Here is a 22,697-nt window from a genome sequence, read left to right on the forward strand (position 1 = left end):
TGTATTCTTCTTTTACCCCGGAGGCATGCAAAAGCTTTTGCAAAATCAATTTGTGCTGATTAACTGATGTACATCTGGTCTTTTTCGATGTGAAGTATTTAAGCAGAGACTTTATACTACTTTTATTCAGTTTTTCTTCCACTATACAACCTAGAACAGCTTGTTATCTGCAGTACAGAACTGATGCTTAGCTTTATTTTAATAACTAGTTTAGATTCTAAAGGTAAGGGGGTTTGAATGGTAGATCATGAGTGATTTTAGTGCAGCTGGGGTGAGTATCTCACAGTTTGTTTAAGTTAAACCTCGCCTTCTTCCATCTTTACCCACGTAGCTCTGCAGCAACCTGTGCCACGCCCCTGCTGAAACAGGATACGGCTCTGGCATTGTGCTCATTGTTGAGAGACTAATCCCGACAATTACACCTCGAGACCGAAAGTGGGCTGCCTTGCCCCGAAATCCAGTCAAGCCCCATCCAGGCTTTAGATCAGGCCCCTGTTCACCCCTTGGGGCCTTGAGCTCCACCAGATCCCCCATCTCCCACTACCCAAACTGCTGGTGTGTCTTTCTCAAGTTTTACTCACCTGCACTTTGTTCACCTGTCGTTCCCGCTGAAACACAGCCGGGTTATTGTTGGGACATAAAAAGGTGTGTGGACACAAAGAGAGGCATGAGAGCAAAGGGCAGGTATTTCAGGTTATGGCGGGCCTATACAGCAGCCAAGAAGTAGGCAAAGGTTTATGCCTCAAAGATGCATGTTTCTGAATACTTCGCAGTGTGTCGACCTGATGATGTATCTTCCCTGCTTGTACAGGATGGATGTGTTTCGACAGTTGAGGATGATGGTGCTTTAGCTGTTGTCTGTGTTGTAATAGGAACAGAGGAGGCTGTTCCCACAGAAGCCTGAGCTGACATCATAAAAAAAAACACACACAAACAAGGTACCTGGGGGCCGATGGGGAGGGCGGAGGTGAGTGGCGGGGGGAGTCAGAGGGTAGGAGTGGTCGAGGGGGGTTTTGAACTCAACCACCATTGGCCAGAGGCAGCGCGGGGGACACACCTGTGAGCGCCAGAGGCTAAGGAGATTGGCTACGACCTGAAAATTACACCTGTGGGGGAGAAGGGGAGGGGGGGGTTCAGACTACATGTAAACCAAGCCCTTTACAAATTCAGACACTGTCTTCTGAGGAGCTTAACCGTTGAACACCGCAGACCAGAGCTCCTGGAAAAAAACAAGTTCTGCTCGGGCAGCAGGAAGAGAGCTGACGCGTTTAAAACTGGTTGGTTTTGTTCCGGGGTTTGGCCCTTCCTCCGATTCCACGGCTGCATCTACCTGAAAGGGACGGCTCTTTTTTCTTCCTAACCGCCACTCCAGAGGTCGACTGTCCTTCAGCGGGAGCAGGAAAGAGGAAGACTAGCCAACGGGGCGTCAAGAGCCCTCATACAATGATGCCTCTTGTCTTGCTTTCTGGCTCGGTGACCACACCTGGGAGAGACTGGGTAAATTCAACGCGATCCCTTCTTTGTCTCCGCTCTCCATCTTTAAGACTTGAGCACGACCTGTTGCTCAGCCACGGTAGGGTTAAAAGTTTTACGGACATTTGTTTAAGATCAGGAAATGTGCGGCAAACAAATTAGGTCATCATACGAAGCCCTCTGCGATTGTTTGCTGAAACAGGAGGGTCTAGGTAGTTTCGATGGGAAGCAAAAACTAACGTGTATCGAGTTCCAGCTCCTTTTAACGTGAGAGAAAGAAGAGGAAACAATAGAAGCAGACGCTCATTCCTAAACTGGATAGACCAGTTGGGGCAGGTAAAGGCAAACTGCCAAACTTGTCAAAGGATATGAAGACAGTGGCTGACTCTTTCTTTAGAGCGTTAAAATGTGCTTTACAAGGAGACATCAACGGTATGAAACCACTTTACCAATTATTAATCTAACAGTAACACCGGACTACGTTAACAAACATAATTTTTAAGTTTGAGACCTCATTTGGCAACTCTTCTCTACAACCTGTTGAACTGTGATGCCTCGTTTAATTTTTTAAGATAATCTCTAGAGCTTTCCCTCTGCGGCCGGTAATATGTTATGCGGCTTTATTTTTTAAACTTTTAAGGTAGATATTTGATAGAATAATGCCTGTTTTTTAAGCTTTTGAAGAAAAAAAAACGGGAAGTCTGTTTCGAAGTTGATGTGTGTCAGACTTAAAATGTCTGCTCATCCGTTTTCAATGCCTGTGAGGTTTGGTTAGGTTCAGACAGGCAGCAGCATTGGGCTTTTTCAGAATAGATAACCTTAATGGAAGGAATTCATTATTAGGTCTTCTAAGACGCTTTCAAGGATTTTTAAGCAGACGAGGACTGTTGCAGTCTGGGAAAGAGAAGGGAAAATGGAGGGAAAATGTCGACGATGTATAGTGTACTGTACAGCGGTGACTGCAGAGCGAGGTGGAGGGTTGTGATTGGTGGAAAGGGGCACATTTGTTCATTTCTTTCATATCCCTGAATAGCAGGTAGTCACATGAGTTGCGCTGCTAGTGTTTGGCAGCAGGGCGGGAAGGACAGTGTAGAATTTAAACAGAAAGAGAGATTTGGACTCCAGACAAAATGTTGGACGGATTTTTATGCTGTTTGCTCATCTTTGAGTCAGGGGCTTGAAGTAAAAAAAGGCCGCAGGCGTAATCACCTCGTGGGGTGAGAGGTTAGGTTAAAGCTGCGGTTTGATTGAGCTGATAGGGTGAATGACACTGCATAATGGGACAGGGCCATTTTAAAAAGTTAATGCTTTGCTAACTTTTACATTAAAGATGATAAGGTAATATATTTCAAGATATAACTTTTTAAAGGTTAATCATAATTATTAAATATAACCATTTCCTCATTTTTGGAACTTTACAGATATAATGTTACATTAGGTTCCTCCAGGGAAATGACTCACGAATAAGAATTTGAACTTATTTATTGCGTGAAAGTGTCATTTTGAATTTTTTACAGATTTTGCTTTTCTATTTCTTTTCAGAGTTCTATTGACATGCTTAATCAGCTACCAGTATAGGGACAGTTCTTAGGTAACTTAAATTAAAACATTTTAACAAAAGAAAAAGTAAAGTCCAAACCCCTTTCTCATAATTTGAATATTCTTGTACCTTATTTGAAATATTCAAAACAGAAAGGTGAAAGGACACTGAGCCAGGGGAATGAGCCACTGGCTTTTATATGTAAACCACTAAGTATAGATTTGGAAGCAGAAGCTAGTAGTCTGGCACATGGATGATAAGCAGTATGATGGCCTACATATTACGCTTCACAGGCCGCCCCTCCATAGTATGAAGGCCCAATCGGGTGGCACTGAGATAAGGTCAGCAGTTAAATAAGGTTTTGGGTTTCCCTGCCTTTGTTTTCTCACAAAGACAGCAACTATTGATTAAGGGCCAGGCCAGTTTACCTATCAGGTTGTTGACTTCACAGTGGAGTCACATTCCAGCGCAGAGGGCAGAGTTACCTGATCACGCCTCGCTTCTAACAGGCAAAATACGTGGGCAGCCGTTAAACCTCCCACTACACGAGCCCCGTGTACAACAATGGGAACTTTTTCAACCATGAGGGAACAGAAGAAGATGTTATATTGAGACACGGTTAGATAGTTCGTAAGGTAACACAGGAACATACTTCAATCAGGTACTGTTATTTCCTGGGCTAATCTTTTTTCACTCTTTCTTTCTCTCTCTGTCCCTCTTTTCTTCCTCAGAGGGCCTGCAGCACTGGTTTATAATGCTGATCATTAACTAAATAGAGTCTGGGAGAGCATGTCTGCTTGGCTTTCTCATTTCATGGGGGCCTGACTGACCAGGAGGAAGACGGAGCGTTCTCAGGCAGCGGGGTGGAAATTCAAGATCTTTTTTTTTTCTCTTTCTTTTTCAGGCCCCCCACCTCTCTCCAAAACGTCCTCACTTTCCTTTGGTTTTGTTACATTCTTTCCTTGGGGTACCTTTCATGACGGTAAGGTTACAGGTGCATTCTCCGTTTTCTTCTCCACCTTCTATCCCTGAACTTTTCCCTCCCTTATACTCACTTTTTCTTTCTCTCTCATTGCCCTCCCCCCTCTCTCTCCCTCTCTGCTTTACTTTTGCGTTGCCTACAGGTAACCTGTTCTTTCTTAATGACTATGATAATGCCTCGTATTTTGTTAAAGATTTGAAAAATATAAGTATTTGTTTAAATCTTTGTTGAAAGAAAAAGGGGACTCTAATTCTAACTTACAATTACTTTGAAGAAGTGAATGGTATTTTGACAAAATATAAAGTGGTTAAAGCTTAATTAGAGAATATTATTGGGCTTCAAAATGGCAGTTTTGGGTGTGAGTATTTCACGCGGTGTACCTGTGAATGATCCACGTTATTTAGTAAGTGAGGGCTGTTGCTGTGACCTTCTGCACACACAGAGCCGGCTCAGGTCGAGCTGAGCTACATTCCATCAGCCTTTCATCATTCCGCAAACACAAAGACAAGAGGTCCACCAACGGAAAACAGGAAAGAGAAAAATGGGCTTTTCCATAAAACATCTGTTGAAACAGAATTGACAGCACTGCTTTCTTATAGACAGAGAGTATGAGAGTATGTTGCAATGCAATTACTCATCTGCGGGGTTACGATACAGAAATAACTCCCTGAGGCTGACGTGTTTTTTACTCAGAGACATTTTTAAGTGAATGCATGCCGCGTGCAGTGTTTGAAATTAGTAACTGCCATGTATTGTGTGAAAAGCAGGCCTCACAACTTTGCCGTGCCATAGATTTAGACTAGTCAGAACAGGTTTGGGCAATCATTAACAACCACTGTGGCCCAGTCTTCTGTGACAGTGAGTTTAAGCTGAAAACCCCGTCCACAACAAGGGCTCAGCAGTTATACTATGGAGAGGTTGTCTCCAAATATGGTCTTTCTAAAACCTATTTACAATGCTATTTTTGGTCTACAAAAGGAACCGTAACACTATCTTAACTAGGTATTTTAGGCTATATTTTATGTCAAATAATTATTGCATTTACGGTTGAGTTCCCCTCTTTTCTTTTAGACAAAAGCATGTAAATCGCTTCAGTAGACTGATTCACTTATTAACCTGGCATTGATAACTCATTCCTTTGTATTAGTGTAGATGTTTGGGTGATTATCTCCATCTTACGAGGCAGCATTGGATACTCATCACTTTCTCTAATACTGCCTGGTAATGATGATGATAGTCATCTGCAGACTGCAACCAGTTAAATCCCTTTAGCAGTGTTAGCAGCAATGTGCTCTCAGTCCTGGCCTTGGATGGGCTTAAATACTGAAGCAGCAGCAGCAGCAGCAGCAGCAGCAGCAGCAGCAGCAGCAGCAGCAGCAGCAGCAGCAGCAGCAGCAGCAGCAGCAGCAGCAGCAGCAGCAGCAGCAGCAGCAGCAGCAGCAGCAGCAGGAATGGCTCTCAGGATCCATCTTACCTTACAGTGCTGGATTGTACTTATGTGGTTCTAACACTGTCTGGTAACGATGTTTCCTGGGTGACTCTTTGGTCTCCGGCGATAGTTACTCATCAAATACCAAAAATGTAATGTGTAGGACCCCTTAAATGTTGCCATTGAAAGGTAAACTCGATAAGAAGGGTTGGCTGTGTGTTCTGCGTTTGCATGACTAAAAAGTATTTGTCTTGCTCTGAAGTCAAATCCAAAAGGAGGTTAGCTTTCTTTTGTTGTCTTGATGATGCCCATTGTTGACAGAAAGGGCATGAGTTTGTACAAAAGTACATTCACTTTTATATCTAGGTCTTTTATTCTGAAAAACTGTTTGGTATTGTTAAAGTAGAAATTACAAAGAGGAGATCCTTTATGCAGTAATGGTCCCAAACGTCAGCTTTCTTTTTCTTTTTTCTTTTTTTACTTCCCTATCCTTAAAAAAAAAAACTTTTATGGCAGCCTCACCCCACCCAAGTCAAAGAATAGCAGTTGGTTGATGGTTCCACCGGTCCTGCAGGGCCCTATTTCCTTGTTCCCTCCCCTGAACAGCGTAGGTCTTTGTGTTGTGTGGCAGTGATTGGACCGACTAGCATTACCTGCATGGCACATCCTGAAACTGACACATGAACTCACCTGAGAGTACTTAACTGGTAAAAGCTATAGGAAGCCTCCTCCCAGCTTTTATCCACAAAAGACAATTAGATGAAACCTTAGTGCTTAAGTAAAACAAAAACGGACAGTAGCTAATGTTTAAAACTCAAAATTATCCCTCGGATCCTTTTGATTTAAAACTAATTTGAACAATTTTCAACAATTTCTTGACTACAATGAGAATTTAATGGGTAAAGCCCTCAAACAGAGTTCAGAAAAAGGCAAATAATAGGCATGGAGCAAGCAGAGACCTAGTGTTTGTTTAAGGAGGGACAATTACCCCGCAAATATTGAGCCACACCTTTATTTGCCCACCTAGTTCCATTATCCAAGACACAGAAACATGAAATAGGTTTTTTTTCCTCTCCTCCAGTTATCTCTTTACTCTATGTTGGCATCACATATAAATGTACCATGCTTACTTTGCTTGCTGTGTTCACTTAGGGCTTTATTCTTTCCCTGCATGCTTTTAAATGGTCGAATGAATGAGCATGAACAGAATCTGTTGTTGCAACAAAAGAGGAACTGCTCATTTCAGTCTGTTTCTGCTCTGTTCCCTCCGGCTCTCTTCTTCCTCTTTGCACAGGTGAAAGCTCAGAGGTCATCCTTCCAGCCTGTTGATAGGCGTCTTACCAGACATGGTTAGATGTAATAATTGGTGTCTAATACTGTCTGGTAATGCCGTCCATTAAATGGCATTACCTTCTGCTCTCTTACTTCCCCCACTTCTCTTGCGCTTCTGACATGCATTGTATTGACAAAGGGCAGTCAAGGGAGGCACATCAACATATTTATAGCTGTGGCAGATGGGGCTGAATGATGATGACTATGGAACTATGATCCTTGCACTGGAAGATTGATTAATTTTACGGGGTTTCTTCCACGTGACATGAGTCAAAGTTTCTCTACTGAGCAGCGGTCTGGGATTTCCTCACAATAGGCTTTCTTGATGAATGCTGCGCCGTTAATTAGTTTCTATCAGGAATATAAATGTGAATGCCATGTAAAAAAAAAGAAAAAGTATTATAGAAAATGCTGTAACTTTTATCTGTAGAAAGACCTGCTTTCTTCGTTTTTCCGCACCTGAATTCCTTCTGGGAACTTGGCTTTTCTCCAGGTAAAGTAGAACAATGCCCACAGTTTTTTAGGACTTCTATGACAAACTCTGTACATAATGTGTTTAACATGATATGATTTTATGAAATGTTAAACATTCAATAAAATGGGGTGCAATTTGAAATACTTGTCTTGTCCATTTTTTCTCTTTCTAAACACATTTTCAGAATCCGTTTTTCAGAAAAATACATTTTGTTCCGATTTCCCATGTGCTTTTTCTTGGTAGCGGTTTCTCTAGTGATTGTGAACTCTTCCCTCGGACAGACCGGAATGCCGAGCCTCAGTCAGGTGTGGATCAGGTTACTGCTGAACAGAGCTTCTTTTTAAATGCCTCAATTTACCCATGAGGTCCCCCCATCAGCTAAGCCCTCATTGTGTCGCAGTCTATGGCAGCACACAGTAGGCTAGCTTGATAAACCGAAAAGCACAAGGCGTGTTTTCTCTGCCAGGTCAATGGGCAACTAACAGTACAGTACGCTGCTTTTGGCTACTGAAATCCATACGCTTCGTCTATATGGTCGCTGCCTACATTAGCAGACTTACAGGGGACGTTTTTTTTTCTTTTTTTTTAGCCGACAAAGACAATAGCTTGGCTATGGTGTTTAATTAGGCCTGTTAGCTCAGTGCTTCAGTTGGCTGGTTAAACGCAGCTCTGATTTTATCAGTTGGAACACAAACACAAAAACCATTTAGCCGTTTTAGCATATCAGGCCCCAGGCCTCATTGATCTCTCATGCAGGGGTAGTTCACATCCTGTTCCACAAAGAAAGAGTTTGTCAGAGGCAGACATATTATATCCCATTTTTTGTCTTTTGTATTTTATTTGCCCTTTATAGGGATTATGTTCAATAAAACCTGTTATCTAGCCTTATCGAAGTTACACATGTTACGCTATGTTAAGAAAGATGGATCTAAGAAAAAATGTAGTTTGAAAAACGTTTTGTTAAAACAGGCCTCCTCCCTGACATCGTGATTTCTCATGTTAAAGGAATGATTAAAAGGATGTCCTGTAACAGCTTATCCAAATAAAAAATCCTAAGAGGAAGACAAATGCCAACTTAATCATTAATTTGTAGCTTTCAAACAAGAGCCCCCTTTTACAGGACTGTGGTCTAAAGTCAGAAAATGGAATCTATCTAAGAAATAGGTTCACATATGTGTGTGTTGGCTTTCATAATCAGCTATTTAATGTATATGTGTGTTTCAAGATATAAAAACAAGTATGTTGTTTTTTACATATTGCCCTTGGGTCAGCATATTGCTGGTGTAGACAAGTGTTCAGTCTCCCTGAATTTCTCAACAAATAACAAATATGAAAAAACCTTTACAAACGACATTTTGACACTTTAAAAAACACATTTGATTACATTTTTCTTTTTGCTGAATGTAGTTTAAGAGTCTTGTTATTTAAACATCTGGCTCACTGTCGCTGTGTCATGTCTACCTGGGACACCTGAATGAAACCATTGTTAGTGTCATTAGTAATACCTGTGCATTTCCTTCAATGACAAGTTGAAACGTCAGCTTTGAAAAGGCCTATAACTAAACCCTGGACTATCATTTACCCTCTTTTTGGTCGGGTAAGAAAGCTGTGCAGACCTGTTTTCAGTTTCACAGTTTCTGTTTCAGCAATAACACAGATATGTGTTATTGGCCTCAAAGAAATGGTGAACAGCCAACTTGAATGTATGCAAAATCAGCATCCAAAAGAGAAGTGAATTGCTGCCATAAAAAAATATATACATAAGTAATGTTATGTAGAAAAACCCACTTAATTACAATAAAATAATACCAAACTTGTTTAAAAAGTATGAATTTACATAATCTGTGATTTAAAAAAAGGTTTTATGAAATCCACATTGATAGTAGTGTTACTGCTGACACACAATATTTAGTTGACTAGAGTATTTCACTTAACTAGCATTAGATAAGGCATTTTGCAGCCGCTGCGGTTAAGATCAAATGTACCTGGCACTGTTTTTTGCTTGATAAAAAGAAAACTGACATACAATATGTCCTGAAATGGTTGTATTTCATAAATAATGTTCCCAAAAAGTAATTTCTCCACCCCCTTTCTGTCTTGGTTGCTTCTCAGGATTACTTTGTGATGCATGTTGTTTTAAATAGCAGCAAAGAAACAAACGTTAATACATGATAGTAAAATAAAAACACTCTACTGTACAGTTACAAGAGGCAACTGAGCCTTGGTGACGTCACTACTTAATCACTTACCAGACTGGCAGAGAGCCTGTAGAGGATTCCTGCACTGGTCTGTGCATGCTTAGTGCAGTCAGACCAGATTCCTGTACTGCAGTCGACTCTGGATGAAGAGGCTAGCTTCACCTAGCTGAGCTTGCTAATGCAAAACACTGTTACATACCTGCAAGTGTGCTGAGGCACTGTACAGTAAATCTGAGTAATTGTCTTAATGCTTAGATTCACATTAGAGTTCCTATATGAATGAATTACTCTTAGTTGAGGAGCTTATTAATGAATAAAAACCAAGTTATAGTACTACATTCCATTTCTGGTTATTGTTATTTTTTTCATTCCTACACACTGGACTAGAAACAAGCAGGCTAGTTCATTAAATTGTCAATGCAAAACCAATATATAGAAACATATATCTTTCTGTATCAAAACAATAAAGTGTTACTTTCATATAGCCTTGAGTTGCTAATGTTAGCTTGTTAGGTCTTAGAAACTTAGCTGCAGAGGTTAGGGTTAGGAGAGTACTACAGGGACTTCCATGACCACAGAAAGACACAAATAGTTGTTAACTGTATGAACATTTTATTTTAGATGTTTATATTAGCTCCATACAACAACAATTGAGTAAAAATAAATCAAAAGATCCTGTTACATGTAACATAAATCTTAGCTAGCTTAAAAGCTAATACTTGCTTTACTTTAGCCGATAGCAAGTGGTAAATGCAAAATACCACTTAATCAGACATGTCTTATGAGATGTAGTTTTAACTCTGGCGAACTTCTGTTACTTTCTGTTGTGATTAAACATAGAACAACTCATAGACAGTGTATATACACTGCAGCTTGGCTAATTTGCACAAACGAACCGGCAACCAAATGAGGAGGATAGCACAAATTGTGAGTGAGTGTGCTGCCATTTCTTTGTAGCTGTTAGTCAATTCCATAAGTAACTATATGAGTACAACCTCAGGTAATTCATTATTTTAATTGCCGTTCGATGTCCGTACTACAGTATGAAATGTGAAACAGGGTTCTTTTTCACAAATCTCCCTCAAAACCTGTATTTTAGGATAATCTGCAAAATATTTTTCCATGTGAAATGTGATGTCTTTGTGTCTCCATCTTGCAGGTGTCACTAGTGGTAACAAATGAAGACATACCCTGGGAACAAAATGTCTCCTCCCCCATCCTCCACCACCCCCTCTGCTTTGCCGGTGTAATTCTGTAAAGAAATGATGAAAAGCGAGATCCTATTGAGACGCGCCTTTCTTTACATCGAAACTTAACTCCATTCCCTGCACTATAACACCTTGACAAGGATATTCCCCCCAAATAATAGGTTGTGTAGGGACACCATTGCTGCAGGCTGCATCTCTGTAATTGCTGAGCACTTCCTGGTGTAGGAGTCAGTTGAGATTACATGGGAATGGGCGAGTCTCCAAAGACAAACGCTTTATGGTGTAACCGCCCTGAGACAAAGCACACTTACTTCTGGTCTAATGATTTGTATTCATTAAATTAGTTTAATTTAATATAAATCAGTACATATTATTGTTTCTCTGATAGAACACATTGCAGTTTGTGGAAATGCTCAAAAACTGTCTTGTTATTGTCTCTGGTAAATCGGGATTTAGAGGAATGATGTGGCGTAGTTTATGACTGTAGTTTGTTTGACCTGGCCTGTCAGCATGAGCAGTGGTAGATGCCCTGGATGAATAGATATTAGGAAGAACACCAACAGCAGAATTTCAAAGAAAACAAAAGTAAAGTTAACCTTCCCAATTTAGCCAACACGGTCAAAATGACAATCCAAGATTAAATGGAAATAGTTATTAGTTAACTTTAGAGCTTGAAAATGTTTTTGACATACTACACACACATGCATGCGGCCTCTTGGCAGATGGGGAACCATGAGGTCGCCAGGGCTGTAAAACAAGCCTGTTTTCTTTGTCCACCTACGCAGCACTATGCGCAGTGTGTCTATCAGATGGCGGCTCTTTATCAAGGTGTGGCTGACACTGGCTCCACACAAAGCTCTGTTAAACAGGAACATTGGAGGCCCTTCTAATAACCGGGTCGATGCGGCTGGGCTCGCATCACTGCCAAGCAGCTCTCTGTAATGGCTGCCATTTTGAAAAACTTAACTGACATGACTTTCTGTAATTTCTTGTAAATGTAGTCATGCGTGAAATGTGTTTCAACACATGGATCTGGTGTGTATGATTTTAGAGTGTTAAAGTTCAAATGTGTCTTTTATCCACTTGTTCAGTTGCCAACAAAAGTTGTATCCATGAACCCTTTCATCTAGTCACATAAAGCCTGATTCCGTTCAGTTCTCGACTGTTTTAACTCTGCAAGTTTGCCTAACCTGCTCTAAATAACTTCTAGGCATGAATTGCTACTTAAACTACAGGTGTTATGTGTATGTGCCACTCTTGGTTTCCCTTGCTGTATGTGTAATTATATGGTTGCATGGATGCTGGGTCTAAGAAGCACCCGCCCCTGTCAATTATCAGACTGTTGAGAGGAAGAGAGGAGATTATGCATAATTCCCAAACGTGGTTTGGTCTGGGTGTTCCCTCTTGAATCACTGAGACAGATACTGGATTTGCCAGTGCTATGTTGCTCAACTGCATACCTGTCACTGGATTTGGCTCTAAACAATATGATTCATGATAATGTCTGCCATATAAAAATAATGATTAAAAAAATATTAAGCTGGCCATTTGCATAGCATCATACAAATATGTTTTGTCATTTCATTTAAAGACATTATTCTATGTGAATATAGTAAAAACAATGGTAAAGAATCCCATATTGTTGCGCTCTATATACTACTGTGCATTCTTAGGAAATTAATGTTTACCTCGGTGAGTCAAAGCCTTGTCTGGCTGGCGTCATGTTTATGATACTAAATTGTGTTTGAATCGAATGAAGTTATGGCATTTGGGCTTGTAAAACGTTCCATGTTGAAAGTAATACACAGTATTCGCCCGATCTTCAACTCTTGATCTTGATATTTTGCACTTTTATTAAATGAGTGTTCCCTTACTACATAAGTAAATCCGTAATAGAACAGAATAATGCTTGTTTCTATGAGAAAAATAACAGTTCAGACCTTTGGTATAAAAAGGGAAATCAACTATCTAAATTAAAAGGGACATTTTTCTGCCCTAGAGAAAAATGCAAAACACATGTCCTTGAGCCTGTAAAAATATTATTTTAGCTTTGGTGTCAGGGTATAATGCCCTGAAAACTGGCAAATCCATTTTGATTGACAGTCTGTTCTCATGTTACGTTAGGATTAAAAAAACAAATGCTAACAGGCAGTTAATATTGAATGAAGCTTAACTGAGAGGTGGGGTAGGTGTAGGATACATAATCTTGAGAAGTTTGTCTTGAGCTGCTGTTGTTGTAAGATCTACAAGTGGCAACTGTTGCTAAGGGTCACATTACCAGAGTAACCGGTGATTGTTTACTTGCAATGTGGCAGACTTTCTGTGGGCTAAACTGCTGACAGACCATGTGATTTCACCTGTGTCGTGTCTCTGCTTCAGTCTGTGGGTTGCTGTTTGTCTCGGCCTTGCCTTTGGAGTACAAGCTTGAGCGCACATGACAGGAGAGGAACAGGCTGAGTGGGTTTTCATGGAGTCTGGCTGTCCCTGTGTGTGACACTGGAGCTACAGGTAAAACCCCCTCTTATTCTAAATGTTACCATGTCATAGTTCAGCTCCTCTCTAACACAAAACACCACATTTATTTCAATACTTATTATATATTTCACATTCCTTTTTATGTATTAATTACGTATGTTCATCAAACCAAAGAAAAATGATTTATCTTTGTGGTGAGCCCTAAAATGTACGATTTGTTATGATGGAAAGGTACAACATGACGATGCAAATTTCTTAGCGATGTGCTTCTTAGATTGTGAGGTTTTTACATTTTTGTCTGATGGGGTTGCTAGACTCTGGGATATTCAAATATCCAAGGGCCAACGTAACGTTTGAACTCGCAGTCCAAGACATGAAGTCAATGGGTCATCAAAATCGTTATGAATAATCCTCTGAATACCATAAATACCACACGCATCATATCATCATATCTGCCTCATATGGCAGTCTGGCCAGTAGCCAAAATATATTCTTATAAGCCAAACATTCGTACCGGCTGACAGCTTTACTGCTATGCTATGCTATGCTATGCTATACTTGTTAATATAGGTAATAAATAAAAGCTGCTTACAATTCAGTTCATTTTAGTGTCTATAGAAAAAGACCGACCAACCAACAGAAAAATCACCATCCCAAGGTATACAATGTAATATCATGTGACTGTACCAGACATTTACTGTAGATCTGCTGTTGATGAATAGTAAACTTGTTCTATTCCTCTTGTCCCCTACACTAAATTGTTAGTGTAATGGTCAAAACTATAATAACAAACATCTAACTTGTGGTTTCCATACAGTGTCACTTCACATCAAAGAAAGGCTCTCCAATGTTGAAACATTTTCAGCTATCTGCACGAGCAGATTTCATGCCTTCTGAGTGCTGGGTGAAGCCCTGCAATGAAGGCCCGGCAGAGGGGAGCAAACTTCAGAAGCTACAAGGGGAAAATGTAGAGAAGGAGGAAGTGAAGGCTCCCTGCGGGGACAATGCACCTGCAGGAAGCCTAGGGGTCGGAAGGAAGGAAGTAGCATCAGAAGGCGGACACGAGCATGTTCAAAAGGAGGAGACGCAGACAAAGGAAAAGAGGAAGACATTTTCTCATTTGACTTTCAACCAGGAACATCCATATAGAGGTTCAGGTGTGTGGTGGGAAAGTGGAGTTGCACTGAGGGATTTCACTTGTTATTCTTTTCATATGTTGATAGTTTATTTCAAAATGAAGAATATAGTTAATCAACACATTTACCAGTAGTTAAAAAGCCTGTGTGTTGGTGTTAGACTGTGTGCATGCCTGATTTCTTTGTGTTTGTTTGTGCAAAAGCATCAGGTGTGGGCCTTGTGGAGCGCCGCCGTAGATCTTTCCCCAGGGAGTTGTTGACCTGCTCCTACCCAGACAGGGACAGGCAGCGGCAGGTAAAGGAGCCCCGGGGGCCTGGGCCTTTCTACTTCGTCGGAGGAGCCAATGGGGCTGAAATGTAAGTAGAGGAAGATGAAATAAAGGGGCATCCATGAAGAATTCTATGGATGGATTTGCGTTAAACATATTTAACTTGTTATTTATTTAGTTTGGGCACCAAATACGTCTAATCCTAGATTTACATGGGACCCCTAATCTCTGGATTGTTGTGTGATTTATGTGCTTTGGGACTTGTTTTTTTTTAGAGTGAGCCGTTACTGTGAGAGCAGAGGATGGAAGAGGATTTACAACAAGAACAGGGAGGATTTCAAACTCAAGTGGTGTGAGACCAAGTCACCAGCCAACTACATTAACTTCAGAGAAGGTGCCCTAATATAGTTATCTCAGATACAAATTCTGAATGCTGTATTTTACTATAAACTGCAAAGAAAATTTCACAAAAAATGTAAGGAAAAATACCAAATCTGTCTTTTTGTTGATTCATCGTTTTCAATTCTATGAAGCCCCTAGAAGCAAATGAACAAAAAAGTTTTATCATGTTGTTTAGGTTAGATTTTTTTCTCCCCTGTGTTCACGACAATGTTTTTTATGTTTTATCTGTGAAACAAAATTTTAGAAGTAAGCTAAGCTAAGTAAGAAAAAACATATTTTGCAAGGATTTTAAAAAATGTATAATCCAATTTAATTAAATTTGAGTGTGTTGTTGTAAACTCAAGTCTGCAGTACACCACTACCCCATGTTTTACATTGAAACATAATAGATATTATAATAGAAAATAAATTATTGTTATTGTTTGGCTCCTTAAATTCTTAATGTTTTTAGTCCTGTTAAGAACACAGGGTAGTGGTGCTCTTACGGCTAACATTAGTATTACAACAGCACACACAATTATACTGAAATAATGTTTCTTCAAATCTGCTCCATTATACCTAAATCATAAAAACAGCTTAGAAAACACTTTAGTTCGGATTTGAATTTAAATTAAATGATTCACCAGATTTTGGCCTTTTTTTCAGGTCAGGCCTTCCGTACATTTGCTTGAAAGTACAACATACATGCATTGTTTTCCATTCACAGAAATACGAACATTAAATCCTCATGTGCTGTTCCCAGGTGAACAGTTGGTGTACCAGATCCCCAACAACAAGTTGCTCACCACTAAGATCGGCCTCCTCTGCAGCCTGCGGGAGTACGAGCGAGTCAGCAGCAAAGTCAAACACGGAGCAGGACTGAGGTTGTGTGTTTATAAAAGCAGACATATATAACACAATTTATGGTTGTCACAAATCTCCTAGCAACAATCTGGTGCCATCATAGAAGTTCAATAGACGCCCGGCTCGGCAAATATGGATTGAAAGACATATCAGCCTCTGACACTATTAAATAAACACCAGAAATCAGACCTCTGATCCACACTTGATATTGAGCATAGAGCATATGCGACGCATATAAACGGTGATACTGGTAATAATGGTTTTTTAGCCAATTCGCAAGAAATATGCCAAACTTTGCATTACTTCAAGAAATAGTGTTTTCAATTTCTTCATACATCTCAGGCAGCTTCCATTTTTGTGGAAAAAACTATTGAGGACCGATGTAAAACTTCCAAACATTAAGTCAATCTGCATCAACAGTACAGATGTCACATGCACAAATGTATTTTTACTGACCAAGGAGTAAAATGTGTGCTCATCTAAAGTAAGTTTCTCATTCATCATCCGTTCATTTGATCTTCTTTTTCTTGCGTCGTACTTCACAGGAGGCTAAAAATGGAAGAGTTTATTCCCACTACCTTCCGCATGGATGTGAGGGAAGAGAGGGAGGCTTTCTTCTCCCAGCAGGAGGGTAAATGGCCCGCAAATTTACACTGACATCTAGTACTGTTATACATCCGTATGCAGCAACAACACAACACCGGTCCAACTGGATTTGTGTTTATTCAGCTTACAAATATGATTAACCAAACTGCGCCTGTCATGCATCCCATAACAAAAAGAAAGCGAATAATTTGTGCTTGGCATTGTTAAGACAACAGTTGCCTTGGTGATTGTTTAATCAAGAGGATGGGGATGTCGGAAAATAATGCTCTTCGGCTCCCATAAGGCCCTGATTAAATCACCAGGGGAACATGCTGTTGCCATAGAGATGAGTCAGCAGAGGGCAGGGCTGAGACACAAAAAGGAACACACACTCGGTAGAATGACGATGTAAAGCTGCCGAGATTAATAAGGTGCATTTAATGTCACGACTGAAATACATTTTCCCTTAATTTCTAGTGCTGGATATGAAACGATCTTAAGGTGTCTCTATTGTTCGTAACAGACACACAGCGTTATGATAAGAGCTGTGCAGGTTATGACAAACATGGTTATCACTAAGTAAACAGCAGAAAGACACAGACAGCTGGTTTAAATCTCTGGGTGACGGATGAATCTGTAGAAAAGAAGTCAAGAAAAAAGAACAGATCAGAATACAGTTAAATTATAATTTAATTAAAAAGATATGAAAGAAAACTCCATTACTAAAAAGTCCTGCACAAAATAGTGTATTTAAAAGTGTAAGTACTCATTATACAGTAGAATAGCCCCTGATAGTGCCACATTACCATCATCATTGATGCAGCAACATGGTGAGGTTTCACTCATTTCATTTAACTTATTTATATCCTGTTGAATAGTTTGATTGATAACTATACAGCGTATTTCATAGGCTGATCACATGATTTGAATGTCCATAGTCAAACTCAAAAATATATATAATAATAAATGCAGTATGTAATTACAGCCAACATGTGTTGTCTTCATCTGCACTTTATTTATTTTTTGTTGAAGGCTAAAGAATACAGTGAGTTTGTGCTAATAAAACATAATATACTCATCTACCGAAATAATTGTATTTTTTAAAATTATTTTGGGTCAATGTGATTGAAGGCAAGAAATGTGTTATAGGTATTTCTTATCATTTAAAGACACCCAGTTTGATTGGCTTTTTCATGGATATTATATTTAATGAAAGAAAGAGAAAAAAACAACTGCAGTATATTATCATTTATTATAAAATGTAGGGAAATGTATTACGATTGTGTTCAGGCTGTTTATAATATAATGCAGCAGATGATTACAAAATACAGTCTCATAATATGTTATAAAATAGTTCATAAAGAGTTCAGTTTTTCATACTGTTTATGTCATACTTTTTCCGATCTACATGATGTAATTTTCTGACTGTTACCAGGGGTGAGCAACAATGAGGGTCACATGTGGATCTGTAAGCCCACGGGTCTGAACCAGGGGAAAGGGATCTTCCTGCTGAAGAGCCAGGAGGACGTGGTGTCCTTCAGATTGAAGCTGCAGCACACGGAGGACAGCCAGGCCAACAGGAAGATGCTCCAGCGCCCGCCTCAGGCTCGCATTGTCCAACAGTGGGTGAACATACTGTCGTTAAAATAAACATCCTTACACATTTTATGTCTCCAATAAGGAATTCTCTTCTAATTGACAAAACAAACATTTCACTTTCAAATAGAATCGCTGATGGTGCTGTTAAATTCCCTAAGGTCAGCTATATTTTGCTCTCAGTTACATCCAGAGGCCGCTGCTCCTGAAAGGGAAGAAGTTTGATGTGCGCTCTTACCTTCTGATCGCCTGCACCGCACCTTACATGGTTTTCTTTCGCCATGGATATTTGCGACTGACCTGCGACCCGTACGACCCAAGTTCTGACAACCTGTCTGCCCACCTGACCAATCAGGTACACCTCAATACTGAACAAACTGCCAAAATATCCAGGGTTAACTGGCAGGCCAAGATTAAAGTGTGCTTTCAGACAGTTGTGTGCACATTGGATCACTCATATGGGTTTTGCTTGCTGTAATCACATCATCTGTTTATACTTGATTTGAAAAGGTCACTTTTTACTACTTTCTTCCTTATAGACTTCCAAATGTATCTGCTGGTAATATAATGATTAAGAATTACGCAAATCAAGTCTTTCAAACTTTAAATACTCCCTGCTCTTCAGAACATTGTATATCTTATCTCTCCTCACACACTGAGGGTCCAATCTCATTATTTTAATTTGACACAGATAGAACTGCTAACATAGAGTTGCCTCGTGTTGTGGTGATTAACTTACCAGTTAACCTAGTTTGGATTAAAAACAAGAACTGGGCTAAAATAATGTTGTTGTATTTTTAAACCCACTATTTAAGGACTAATGTTTACCTTGAAAACTCTGATTTAACACAAACATAACCGTTTAAGAGAATACTTGAGAGAGATTTGCTATACATGCCCCACTCATTTCCAGAGAGGTTGGATAGCTATAGCATTAGCTGTGGAACTAGCTGCTGCTTCATGTGTCTCTGGTCCCCCTGCTGTCTGTGTCCAGTACATGCAGAAGAAGAACCCTCTGTACAGCCAGCTGAAGGAGGACACTGTTTGGACCATGGAGAGTTTCAACACCTACGTCAACAACAGGTTTCGGGTTGCCAAGGGTCTGCCCAGGGACTGGGTGATGGGCGCCTTTGCAGTGAGTGCTTGTTTGTGTGTGTGTGTGTGTGTGTGTGTGTGTGTGTGTGTGTGTGTGTGTGTGTGTGTGTGTGTGTGTGTGTGTGTGTGTGTGTGTGTGTGTGAGTGTGTGTGTGTGTGTGTGTGTGTGTGTGTGTGTGTGTGTGTGTGTGTGTGTGTGTGTGTGTGTGTGTGTGTGTGTGTGTGTGTGTGTGTGTGTGTGTGTGTGTGTCTTTGTTGTAGCTCTTAGGGACCAATTACTGTTTTAATGCTGGTTGTTGGTGCTTGCAACTAATTGAGATTGCAGTTGAGTTTGTATGATGTCATTCTTGTCCAAGGATAAATCATATTAATTTATTATACGTAACTCCGTTTTTGTCCACAGTACAACGATTACTACAATATGTATCCACAAACTGTACCAGTTTATAATCTATTCTGTATATACTCTGACTTTTTTTGGCATATTTTTTTCTGATATTTAACAATATTATACTGGGACGTGTTTTGGACCTAGTAAGCGATGGTGTTTCTTCTAGGTCCTGTATTTCATGTTTTTTTCTTTTACATATTTTCAAAATGACTACACTAAGACCCTTTTTTCATATTTTAGACATACTATACTTTCTTTATAAAAACAAACATTTCTATATTCTATACTATGTCATTTTTTTTGAAAATGTCGACATTCTATGCTATTTATTTTTTTGCACATTTTCGACATACTACGTTGTCTTTTTGCCTATTTTCCACATACCATACTAAAACCCTTTGTATTGTTTATTTTCGACATGATGTACTATGTCATTTTTGGGGAAAATGTTGACATTATGTTGTTTTTTGTCCTATTATATGCAATCACAAGTGCTGGAAGAAGTGCTACAGGTATGTCACTTTGAAGTGTAATATCACCAACTTTTTTTCCCCTTTCAATGCATCAGGAACGCATGCAGCAGATCATGATGCAGTGTTTCCTAGCAGTAAAATCCAAACTAAACTGCAGACTGGGCTTCTTTGACTTGATTGGATGCGACTTTATGGTTGATGAAGACTTCAAGGTGGGTGAGACTTTGCTGAATATCTGAAAAGTTTTAATCTGCATGTTTTTGGACATATTGGGTCTCTGCATGCTTATGACAGGTGTGGCTGTTGGAGATGAACTGTAATCCAGCTCTCCACACCAACTGTGAAGTGCTGAAGGAGGTGATACCGAGCACCGTTCAGGAGACACTTGGTAAGCGCTCGTGATTACAATAAAACTAAATTTAACACCACACCTAAATGTCAAAAACCTCACATCATTTCACTGCATGTATGGTAAAGTCTTAGTTCCCTTTATCTCATATGTAACTCTACTCATGTGTGAAACCACCCAGCATTTATTTTGACCTGCTGTCACTTCTTTACGCTCTAGATTTAACTCTGGAGATCTTCAACAAGTGTCGCCTCAAGCAGAGGATTCTTCCTTTGGCCAGTCAGAGGGACTTTGTGCTGCTTTACAACAAAGTGGCTCCTACTGATTCACTGCTGGGCTGCAGCAAGAGCAACAAACATGTTGAACTCCATCAGAAAAGCTCCAAAAAGATTGAACACAGAATATGTAAATCAAAGACTGAGGACAAAACGGTCCCCTCACCATCCCCTGATGAAGTCTCTGGGACTGGTCAAGGACGGGGGAGATCAAAGTCTGGCCAGCGCTCCTCCATCTTGGTTCAGGGGCCTCCACATTTACACAGCAGCAGCATGCAGACTGTTAAAATTAAGAACCCCAGCCCTCGGGTCAAATTAAAGCCGAGCAAATGTACTTTGCAACATCATTCAAAAGCTTTGGATGACGGGAAGCAGCAGCGGAAGAGAAAGATCATCATGTCGCTGTTGTCACCAGGCATCCTCGTCCGTGGATCACCATTCCCACCTGGTGCTGGATCTCCTGTGAGTGGGAACAAACAGGAAGAAAGGCTCAGAGAGGACAACAAAGTTTATGACAGGAAATTGGAACTGTGATGCATCATATGCAAACAGCTGGGATCTAAAAGCCACTTCTGAAAAAGAGTTTAAAAAAAAGGATCCACGCTTCTGTTGCTGTTTGACTGTGATAAATACATTTTGAAATGTGACAACGAAGAATAAATTAATGCTAAGTAGGTTCATTTCATTGTTGCTTTCAAGTTTCAAGGTTTTATTGGTCATATGCACAGCATATACAACTTATATGTTGGCAATTAAAATCTTATGTCCCAGGCTCCTCCAACAACTCAACATACATGGTGCAAATAAGATAAATAAAATAGTGCAAAAAGAGAGAAGAATATTTACAATAACAACAATAAAGATTTGAGGATGTGAAATATATACATATGTGGAATACATTGAGAGTATTTAAATACTTTACACTGTTGAATGAGGAGGTATGGACAGATGCATATATTATGTATAACAGATGTATATGGCAGATATGTATAATATATAGATATGTGTACTATAACCAGATATGTATGGCAGATGTGTATAATATATATGTGTACTATAAACAGATGTGAGTAGACATTCACAGAGCTCAGGAGTTCAGCAGTCTTATAGCCTGTGGTATAAAACTGTCTCTGAGTCTGGTGGTCTTGGTCCGGATGCTGCGGTACCATCTGCCAGACGGCAGCAGACAGAACAGACTGTTGCTGGGGTGATGGGGGTCCTTTAATATCCTACTGGCCTTCTTCCTACACCGCTGGGTGTAGAGGTCCTCCATGGATGGCAGCTCCGTCCTGGTGATGTGCTGAGCAGTTTTCACCACCCTCTGTAGAGTCTTACGGTTGAGGGCGGTGCAACTGCTATACCAGGCGGTGATGCAGCCAGTCAGGATACTCTCGATGGTGCACCTATAGAAGTTGCAGAGTATCCTGGAGTCCATGTTGAACTTCCGCAGCCTGCGGAGGAAGAAGAGCCGCTGTCGAGCCGTCTTGGATATGACCCTGGTGTGATGTGTCCATGTCAGGTCCTCACTGATGTTTACCCCGAGAAACCTGAAGCTGCTGACTCTCTCCACAGGAGTCCCGTCGATGGTGATGGGTGTGTGTGCCTCTCTCTGCCTCTTCCTGTAGTCCACAATCAGCTCCTTTGTTTTGCTGACGTTGAGATGGAGGTTGTTGTCCTGGCACCAAGATGTCAGGGCTCTGACCTCCTCTCTGTACGCCGTCTCATCGCCGTCTGTGATCAGGCCGATGACGGTCGTGTCGTCAGCAAACTAAAATTGTTGCTTTGTATATTATTTCATAATAAAGATCTTTAATTTCAATTCAAGAACAACTTTTTCTTCCAATTAAGCTTGATGTGTTTATGGTAATCAAAGCACAACATATTCCATTAGTCATCTGACATCAGGTTGCGTTGCTTCACAGAAGCAGCTCCTGCCCGGTGGAAAACATTCAGACACGATTGTGTACAAACCCTCTCACTGTCTTACTGTAACTCTAACCAGGGAGATCAACATGGGGCTCCACGCCACAGTTGTTGTTTTGACTGCAGCGCTTCACCTCTCTGTTTCATAACTGATCATTATCTTTAGCAATCCTATTCATATTCAGGCTCCCTGCATGTAAACACAGGCAGGACCGGTCCCATCTTTCCCAACAGGATGCTTGCTACAA

At 40.3% G+C, this 22,697-nt stretch overlaps 1 protein-coding gene across 2 annotated transcripts; it reads left to right on the forward strand.

Moving 5' to 3' along the window:
• Positions 1-1,192: 1,192 nt before the first annotated feature.
• Positions 1,193-22,345, forward strand: ttll10 (tubulin tyrosine ligase-like family, member 10). 2 transcript variants are annotated; one of them, XM_063892365.1, is made up of 13 exons: positions 1,193-1,573; positions 13,017-13,145; positions 13,930-14,269; positions 14,452-14,605; positions 14,793-14,911; positions 15,662-15,782; positions 16,308-16,393; positions 17,783-17,969; positions 18,127-18,298; positions 18,938-19,078; positions 19,998-20,114; positions 20,197-20,290; positions 20,471-22,345. In XM_063892365.1, exons 3-13 carry the CDS (start codon positions 13,960-13,962, stop codon positions 21,058-21,060), a joined length of 2,091 nt encoding a protein of 696 aa, XP_063748435.1. In that variant the 5' UTR covers positions 1,193-1,573; positions 13,017-13,145; positions 13,930-13,959; the 3' UTR covers positions 21,061-22,345. The 2 variants fall into 2 exon arrangements, with proteins under 2 accessions (XP_063748435.1, XP_063748444.1); XM_063892374.1 differs by lacking the exon at positions 1,193-1,573 and having other exon boundaries at positions 12,188-13,145; positions 14,458-14,605.
• Positions 22,346-22,697: the final 352 nt, after the last annotated feature.

This window comes from Eleginops maclovinus, chromosome 1 (genome assembly GCF_036324505.1).
Source record: "Eleginops maclovinus isolate JMC-PN-2008 ecotype Puerto Natales chromosome 1, JC_Emac_rtc_rv5, whole genome shotgun sequence".
Classification (NCBI taxonomy): domain Eukaryota; kingdom Metazoa; phylum Chordata; class Actinopteri; order Perciformes; family Eleginopidae; genus Eleginops; species Eleginops maclovinus.

What these genes read in the sequence shown, in the direction of transcription:
- ttll10 (XM_063892365.1), top strand. Translation starts at nt 13,960, where the DNA reads ATGTTGAAACATTTTCAGCTATCTGCACGAGCAGATTTCATGCCTTCT. An exon ending in CTGCCCACCTGACCAATCAG is followed by an intron (nt 18,299 to 18,937) that starts GTACACCTCAAT and finishes GTCTGTGTCCAG; the next exon opens with TACATGCAGAAGAAGAACCC. An exon ending in TGGTTGATGAAGACTTCAAG is followed by an intron (nt 20,115 to 20,196) that starts GTGGGTGAGACT and finishes TGCTTATGACAG; the next exon opens with GTGTGGCTGTTGGAGATGAA.